This window comes from Myotis nattereri, assembly GCF_964212035.1.
Source record: "Myotis nattereri genome assembly, chromosome: 4".
Classification (NCBI taxonomy): domain Eukaryota; kingdom Metazoa; phylum Chordata; class Mammalia; order Chiroptera; family Vespertilionidae; genus Myotis; species Myotis nattereri.
In genome coordinates this window covers 104,648,345-104,657,294 of record NC_138079.1, presented here as the reverse complement: position 1 = coordinate 104,657,294, position 8,950 = coordinate 104,648,345, and the positions used below count along the sequence as shown (strand labels likewise).

The following is an 8,950-nucleotide window of genomic DNA, read 5'->3' as shown; positions in this document are numbered from 1 at the left end:
TGGTTGAGTGAGTAAATGAAGTGTGTGTGTGTGTGTGTGTGTGTGTGTGTGTGTGTGAAGGGAAATGGATTTAGAGCAGTGGTTCTCAACCTTCCTAATGCCGCGACCCTTTAATACAGTTCCTCATGTTGTGGTGACCCCCAATTTCATTGTTACAAATGGAACATAATTAAAGCATAGTGATTCATCACAAAAACAGTATGTAATTATATATGTGTTTTCCGATGGTCTTAGGCGACCCCTGTGAAAGGGTCGTTCGACCCCCAAAGGGGTCGCGACCCACAGGTTGAGAACTGCTGATTTAGAGCCTGAGGTTGAAGGAGAGGGGAGTGGAAGAAGGAGGGAGCCCCTCATTCAACAAACATTTATGGGGCACCTTCAGTGTGCCAAGCACTGTTCAGGGCACCCTGCTACAGTGGTGAACAAGACAGTGTCTGCTGCAAGGGGCTTACTCTGGTCGGGGGAACAGGAAGTGAGCGGATGGACTCCAGATCACTTCATTTCACTGGTGGTGAGTGTGGGATGGAAATGAACCAGTGTGGCAGGGAGGGGGACTTTTGTGGGTCTGGAGAGGTGCATGGGGAAGGCGGCCTGAGGCGTGACCACCCCTTCCTCCCCGAGGGGAGGGGAGGGGACTGCCCACCCGCCTCCGCAAACACCCATGGTTCAGTGCCCCCCAGCCCCCCACTTGCCCCAGCAACCCCTGCGCGGGGAAGCTGGGTGCCTCGGAGTCTGGCCACCATGCCACCTCCTCTCCTCTTCTTCTTCCTCCTCTTCCTTACTCCGGTGGGAGTCAGGCCCCAGAAATCACAGCTGGTGGAGGCTAAAGGTATGACCGAAGGGCGCAGCTGGAAGGAGCCAGGGCTGGACACCTGGGCTCGGGCTGGATGCCCTTGGCCAAGTAACTTGCCCTCTCTGAGCCTCCATTTTCTTCACTGGAAAATTCAGGCCGGGCTGAAGGATGCTGCAGGCTCATGGCCCCCAGTCGGTGGGGTACGGGGTCATTGGGTTTGTAACGCAGCCTGAGGCGTGAAGGGGGCTAGCTGCTCCTCTCCCCACCCCCTCTCTTTCCGCAGAGGGAGGCAGTGCTGTGCTGCCCTGCGTTTCCTCAGAAGGTCCCCCTGATCAGCTGGCCTGGTCCGAGGCGTGCCTGTTACAGCGGAGCCGGAGCCGGAGCCGAGGGCTGCCAGGCCTGGGCATCCAGGTGGGGGCCCTGGGCATCCTGCTGCTCATCTCCGACATCTCTGCCCAGATGGGGGGCTTCTACCTGTGCCAACAGGGGCCCCCTTCCGAGCAGGCCTGGCAGTCTGGCTGGGCCGTCAGCGTGAATGGCAGCGGTGAGGTCTGGGGTGGGGCGGGGAGGGCTGGATGAGAGGAGGGCAGCCCTGCGTGGACGGACGGACGGACGGAGGAGGGTCCGGAGGGTGGGGCTGGAAGGCCTGAGGACCCAGCAGGAAGCCAGTTGTAAGTGGCTCCTGCAAATGCCTCCGGTTTTGTGACTTCAACACTGAACTGCTCCGTATCTCTCTGTCTCGTTTCTCTCTGAGACGCGGCTCCTCTGTGTCTCTCTGGATTCCTGTTTCTGTTTACCTCTGTCTTTCTGGGTCTCTGGGTCTCTCTGCCTCTCCTGGATGTCTCCGTATCTGGTTCTGGGTCTCTTCCCAGGGGAGCTGTTCCGTTGGAAGGCTTCAAACCTAGACGGCCCAGGCTGCGACCTGGGGAACAGGTCCTCAGAGGACCCCAGGCCCTCCCCTGATGGCCTCACAAGCTCCCAGCTCTATGTATGGGCCACAGATCACGCTGAGAGTTGGGAGGTAGACCCTGCATGTGCCCCTCCTAACCGCAGTTCAAACCAAGGTAAGGTGCTAGGGAAATGCCAGCAAGTGAGGGGGCCAGGGATGGAGGATGGTGATTGGGAATGGAGGGCTGGTTTGTGGGGGAGGAGACTCTAAGGCCTACACTAGGCTTGGCTCTCCTTGCCCCAGACCTCACAGTGGACCCTGGCTCCACACTCTGTCTGCCCTGTGGGGTGCCTTCTGCTTCCGTGGCCAGAGGACCCATCTCCTGGATCCACGTGCACCCCAGAAAGCCCAACATCTCGTTGCTGAGCCTCAACCTGAGTGAGGAGGCTCCCGTCAGAGAGATGTGGGTCCCGGGCACCCTCAGGGGAGGGGCCGCTCTGTGGCTGCGTCAGGCCACAGCTCGAGATGCTGGCACCTATCATTGTTACCATGGCAACACGACCATCGAGATGCAGCTGAGAGTCACTGCCCAGTCAGGTAGGGTACCTCCCAATGGTGGGGCCCGTGTGCAGGGCTATTGGGGAGAACTGGAAGCCAGCCCACCTTGGCTCCTCTTGGCTGGGATGGCCTGCGCCTGAGACCCAACCCCTACCCTGAGCACTGCCGCCACCTCTTCGCTCCTTGCTTCCAAGATACTGCTGTTCTGGGTCTCCTCCTCCCACCGGCTGCTCCTCCCGTCAGCTTTGGTAGAGCCTTCCTCCCCCACTCCCCACCGTTGGAGCCCTGAGCCCTCTTCTCATCCCTGTTCACACTCTCTCGTTCTTGTCTGCCCTCTGCCTAGGGGACCTCCGTTACTCCCTTGGCTCCTTGGACCCCCAGGCCTTGGTGACGGCTTCTAGGCTCCATACCCCTACCCCCGCCACCTCCTGGGGTTGCCGTTGGATGTCCCGTGGACACTGTAGCTCCACATGTACAAAAAAATGAGTCTCCTGGGCGACCCTGTGGGAGTGAAGAACATCACACCTTGCCCACATGCCAAAACCAGGAGTCTGGGCATCCTTCCTTTGCCTTACCCCACCCATCAAGTTTGTCACGGTGTTCTGCCCATTTTCTTCCCTGATACAATCCGACCCTGCTACCCTAAACCGTTCTCAAACTCCGTCTCGACTCCCACTCCAAACGTACCCCGGCACCTTGCTGCCTCCCACCTTCAACTGTGTGAACTCAACTCTGGCCTCCGCCTTGACTGTGGCGGTCCTTCCCCGCAGCAGGAAGCTGGTCCTCATCACCTTGACCCTCACATGTCATGGTTTGCTTCCGAGATACTCACTAGACACTGGGCCAGGCTCTGAGGCACAGCCCGGGCGTCAGAGAAAAGGAGGGGGGCCCTCCTTGTCGCGTGGGACCTCAGGGTCAGTGTCCTGCCCTGCCCCCCGGGTTTAGGGCCTTTTCAGGTCTTGAGGCTGGGCAGTAAGATGCCAGCCCTGGTCCTGGTCTCATAGCTCCTCCCCCCCAGCTGTACGGCAGTGGCTGCTGGAGGCTGGTGGCTGGAGAGTCCCTGTCACGACACTGGTTTACCTGATCTTCTGCATGGGTTTGGTGGCGAGCTTTCTCTCTCTGCGAAGAGGTGAGTCATGTACGCCATCTCCCTCAGGAGAGCCACACTGGCCATCTTACACCGTCTCCTCCCCCACCACAGACTTTACAATCCTGCCCCCCACTCCCCCTCTAAGTGCCCTCCAGACTTCCTCAGCCCCTTGGAATTTGAACTCCCAGCTCCTCCCTTGGCCCAAGCGCCCTCCCCAGCACCCCCAAAATCTTCACCCAGCCAAGGAGCTCTTCCTCTCTGATCTTTCATTCACTCCCACCAGCCCTGACCCGGAGGAGGAAAAGGCAGCGAATGACTGATCCCACCAGGAGGTAATGACGCGGATGCCCCTGCCCCCCAGTATCCGGCTCCTGCACTTTCACTCAATGCTTTGCTTGCTGTTTCCTCTGCGGAGGGCGCCTTTATCTCTGCGGTGGAAATGCCGCCCAACCTTCCAAGCCCAGCTCCAAAGCTACCTCTTCTGTGAGGTGACCCCAGAGCCCTCTCTCAGGCTGCAGTGACCCCAGACCCCTCTCTCAGGCTGCAGTGACCCAGGGCCCTCTCTCAGGAGGCAGTGACCCCAGGGCCCTCTCTCAGGCTGCAGTGACCCAGAGCCCTCTCTCAGGCTGCAGTGACCCCAGGGCCCTCTCTCAGGCTGCAGTGACCCCAGGGCCCTCTCTCAGGCTGCAGTGACCCCAGGGCCCTCTCTCAGGCTGCAGTGACCCCAGGGCCCTCTCTCAGGCTGCAGTGACCCCAGAGCCCTCTCTCAGGCTGCAGTGACCCCAGAGCCCTCTCTCAGGCTGCAGTGACCCAGACCCCTCTCTCAGGCTGCAGTGACCCCAGGGCCCTCTCTCAGGCTGCAGTGACCCCAGAGCCCTCTCTCAGGCTGCAGTGACGCCAGAGCCCTCTCTCAGGCTGCAGTGACCCCAGGGCCCTCTCTCAGGCTGCAGTGACCCCAGAGCCCTCTCTCAGGCTGCAGTGACCCCAGAGCCCTCTCTCAGGCTGCAGTGACCCCAGAGCCCTCTCTCAGGCTGCAGTGACCCCAGAGCCCTCTCTGCGGGCTGCAGTGACCCAGAGCCCTCTCTGCGGGCTGCAGTGACCCAGGGCCCTCTCTGCGGGCTGCAGTGACCCAGAGCCCTCTCTGCGGGCTGCAGTGACCTCAGAGCCCTCTCTCAGGCTGCAGTGACCCAGAGCCCTCTCTGCGGGCTGCAGTGACCTCAGAGCCCTCTCTCAGGCTGCAGTGACCCCAGGGCCCTCTCTCAGGCTGCAGTGACCCAGGGCCCTCTCTGCGAGCTGTCCTGGGACCGAGGAGCTGACTACAAGTGACCACCTTCTAATCTCTGAGGGCCTGGCCTGCATCCTGAGTGTGTCTCCCAGGCCCCTCCAGGCCAGGCCTCCCGCAACCCCCCTTCCTCCTCCAGGTTCTTCAAAGTGACGCCTCCCCCGGGCAGCGGGGCCCACAGCCAGTACGGGAACGTGCTCTCGCTTTCCACGCCCACGGCTGGCACAGGTAGGAGGCCGGGCCGGGTCTCCAGGGCTGGGGCCCCCTCCCCGCCCCCTCCCCGCCCCCTCCGCCCCCAGAGCTCCCAGCCCCCCAACCAGCGGAGTCCCGGGCAGATGTGAGCCCCGCCCTTTTACCAAGGCCCGCCCCCGGGACTCGGCCCAAAGTTCTGTTCCAAGAACAGAACCGCCCCGGACCTGGAGGCCGCGCCCCTGGGTTCAGATCCGTGCCCAGCCTCGGCGCCCTCCCGCCGCCCGGAGCATCCTCGCCGCCGCCCCGCGCGGACCTCAGCCCTGACCCCACGTCTGCGCCCCCCTCGCCAGGTCGCTCCCACCGGTGGGCTGCAGGCCTGGCCGCCGCCGTCCAGCCCTACGGCGGGAACCCGTACAACGAGGTGCAGGAGGCCGGAGCGGCGGGGTCCCGGAGCCCGACGGGGGCAGCTGGTGATGGTGCGGGGGTCCTTCCTCCCTGTGGGGGTGTCGGAGTCCTCTGTCTGCGGCAGGAATAGTGAACTGGGGTCCGGAGACAGGGTGACGCGGTCCCACCCCTGTCCCCAAATCCCAGGCGCAGAGGAAGAAGACGGGGAGGCCTATGAGGAGCCGGACAGTGAGGAGGGCTCCCAGTTCTACGAGAATGACTCCCACCTGGGGCAGGACCAGCTCTCCCAGGGTAAGACTGCCCCCCCCGCCCCCCCGCCCCCACCTCCTCAGCGCGGGCTGTGGACCCCCGCTGGACCCCCTCCCTCTCCGCCAGATGGCAGCGGCTATGAGAACCCGGAGGACGAGGCCGTGGGTCCTGAGGAAGAAGACTCCTTCTCCAATGGTAATTTGAGGTCCCCCTGGAGCCTCAGAGATTTGGGGGGACCCACGGAGCCCCTACAGGGCAGGAGTGGTCCCTGCAATTCTCTTTTTTCCTGCAGCATCTGAGTTGTATGAGAACGAGGATGAGGAGCTGGCCCAGCCAGCGGCCAGGACAAAAGGTGGGTGTGTGTGAGGATGGGCACGTTCCTGAGAGCGTGAGTGGTGGTGCTGGTGGTGCTGGTGGTGTGTGTGACTCGGAGGCCAGAAGCAAGAGTGACTCCCCTCTCCCTTCTGCAGACTTCCTGAGCCCGCCTGGGACTGCCTGGGACCCCAGCCGGGAGGCAACATCCCTTGGTGAGAAATGCTTAGGACCTGCCCAGACTGGGTTGACCTGGTCTCAGCTCTAATTCCAGGCAGGACCTTGACTTTGCTTTGACCCCAAACCCAAGCCCAATCCTGATCTTGGATTTGACCCTTACCTATAACCTCAGCACCTCCCCCACCCCTAATCTTGACTCCAGTCTCTGGCCCATCCCTACCCACGAACATCAACCCTGGTCCCAATCCAATTCCAGCCTGGACTTTGACCTCCCCCCTCACCTCAGCCCCAGTGCAGACCTTAGGTTTGACCCAGCTCTCGCCTCATGACTCTAACTTGGACTCTTTCCAATTCTGTTCTTAACTATTTCTCTGACCATGACCATGATCTAACCCATACCTGACTGAACCCTAAGATTAACAAGGACCCCAAACCTGATGCTGACCCTAATCACTCCTTCCTAGTACATCATGGGTCAAGCCTTCCACCTCTCCCTGCCCCTCAGGCTCCCTCCATATCTTAGGCTGCACTTACCTTCCCCAAACCCCAACACGGCTCCCAAACCTCCAACTCTCCATCTCCCGCCCACACAGGGTCCCAGTCCTATGAGGATATGAGGGGGATCCTGTATGCAGCCCCCCAGCTCCGCTCCGTTCGGGCCCAGCCTGGTCCCAGTCATGAGGAAGGTGGGTGCTTCTGCTGCTGCCCCCTGCTGTCCTCTGAGGCTGACTCTCCCAGCCTCCTCCCAGCTCTGCGTTTCACTCCTCCCTGGTCCTAACTAGATGCAGATTCTTACGAGAACATGGATAATCCTGACGGGCCAGAACCAGCATGCGGAGGAGGGAGCCACAAGGGGACCTGGAGCACCCGCTGATTCCCTTCAGGTAAGCCAGGAGCTGCCCTCTGTGGTGGAGGGAGATGATGAGCAGGGATGGAAGTGGGGTTCTGGCACTCAGGGCGGGAGAAGAAAACGTGTTCCCACGGCCTGGTGGGCAAGGGGAAGGCTCCTGGACTCTTCCCCATCACAGTTTCTTCTGCGTATACTGGGCCTCCTCAGGTTCCTGAGATCCACACCTGACTGAAATCTGGGGACCCAAAGCAGATGATGTCAACCTTGAGCGACGCTGCTCAGGCTGTGTACCTGTGTGTGTTTGTGTACACAAGTGAAACGTCAGTCCCGTTTGCACTGCCCAAATAAACTCCATGAGCTGTTCCAGTCCTGTGATGTAGTGCCCCGTGTGGGAGGGGAAGGGAGGGCGGGGACGGTGCATTCCCATCCTCTCTCAAATCCAGGAGAGGGGGGAGAGCTGCATCTTGGGCCCAACAGGGCCTTTTCCTTCCTATGTCTTGGCTACCCCATCTCCCCTCCTTGCCTGCCATTCCCACCATCAGTTGTTCAGTCATTGTTCGTTCAGCACTTGTATGCTGGGTGTGCAGTGAAAAGGAAGCAATCCAGGAACTGGCGGTCATCACTGACGTTTATTGAACATCTATTATGTTCTTTAATCAGTTAACCTAGTTAATCTTTACAGTGACCTCCCCAAGTTATTGAGCACTTATGTGCCAGGATTGTATTAAAGTATGTCACATATTTTATGTATGTATTATGTGTGCGTGTGTTTATGTATATTAGCTAATTTTATCTTCACAAACATCCCTATTTCATAGATGAGGAAACTGAAGCAGAGAAGCTAAATAACATGCTCAAGGCTTGCCTAGTTCGTAAGAGCCGGGCCCTGGACCTGAACTCTGGCAGTCTGATTCTAAAGCCTATACTCAGTCTTTTTAAAAATATATTTTTATTGATTCCAGAGAGGAAGGGAGAGGTAGAGAGAGATGGAAACATCAATGATGAGAGAGAATCATTGATTGGCTGTCTCCTGCACGCCCCACACCGGGGATTGAGCCCACAACCCGGGCATGCGCCCTGAGCGGGAATCGAACCGTAACCTCCTGGTTCATAGGTCGACGCTCAACCACTGAGCTATGCCAGCTGGGTGAGCCTATACTCAACCTTGACATTCTCCCTTCCCAGGTGCGATTCTGCAGGTGGGAAACTGGGTGCCAAGGGTCAACTAACATGTCTAAAGTCACACAACTAGCACCTCACAGAGCTGGGTCCGCGTCCAGAAATCTGGCTGCCATTTTAGCCACTGTGCCCACCACCTGATCAACTGCCTACTTCTGATATAAACCACGAGCAAAAAGGCTTCTAGAACTAAATGTCTCCAGGCCCTGAAACCATTATGTAGCAAGCTCCGCCACACCCAGATTCTTTTCTCAGGCGAGGGTAGAATCAGCTACGGAGACTCCTGGCGTCTCCTGCCAGTCTCCCCGGCTCCAGCGCTCTTCCCAAGCCCAGGACTGGCTGAAACGCAGTCCTGCTTCTGCTTAGGATGTGTGGATGTCTTTGCAAGACTGACTAGACCTTTCAGTATCTACAGTTTTATTTCTGGAATTACTTTTCCTAACGTACCAGTTCTTTCTTCCTAATGTCCTATTTTTGCTTTAGAGACCCTATTCCTTCTTTGCCTCTGACCCTTTACAACTTACATTAACACTGTTATTATGCACCAGGCATTAGTCTAAGGAATGCTTTATGGGAGCATCTCATTTCATCTCTATAACCTCTTATGAGGAAGGTACGCTAAAATTAGTGTCAATATACAGCTAAGAGCCCTAACCAGTTTGGCTCAGTGGATGGAGCGTCGGCCTGCAGACTGAAAGGTCCCAGGTTCGATTCCGGTCAAGGGCATGTACCTCGGTTGTGGGCACATCCCCAGTGGGGGGTGTGCAGGAGGCAGCTGATCGATGTTTCTCTCTCATCAATGTTTCTAACTCTATCCCTCTCCCTTCCTCTCTATAAAAAAATCAATAAAATATATTTAAAACTTTTTAAATTATATATATACTAGAGGCCCGGTGCACAAAAGTTTGTGCACTCGGGGGGGAAGGGGGGCCCCTCAGCCCGGCCTGTGCCCTCTCGCAGTCTGGGACCCC

The 8,950-nt window shown here is 58.5% G+C and overlaps 1 protein-coding gene across 1 annotated transcript; it reads left to right on the top strand.

Annotated features, from left to right (window-relative positions):
- Positions 1-741: 741 nt before the first annotated feature.
- Positions 742-7,553, top strand: CD19 (CD19 molecule; the record flags this gene model as incomplete). Its single annotated transcript, XM_081090304.1, has 15 exons — positions 742-829; positions 1,077-1,337; positions 1,666-1,857; positions 1,986-2,279; positions 3,259-3,369; positions 3,614-3,662; positions 4,752-4,840; positions 5,155-5,280; positions 5,396-5,500; positions 5,585-5,653; positions 5,751-5,810; positions 5,929-5,985; positions 6,544-6,636; positions 6,733-6,834; positions 7,008-7,553. 14 exons carry the CDS (start codon positions 742-744, stop codon positions 6,822-6,824), a joined length of 1,686 nt encoding a protein of 561 aa, XP_080946430.1. The 3' UTR covers positions 6,825-6,834; positions 7,008-7,553.
- Between the last annotated feature and the right edge of the window lie 1,397 nt (positions 7,554-8,950).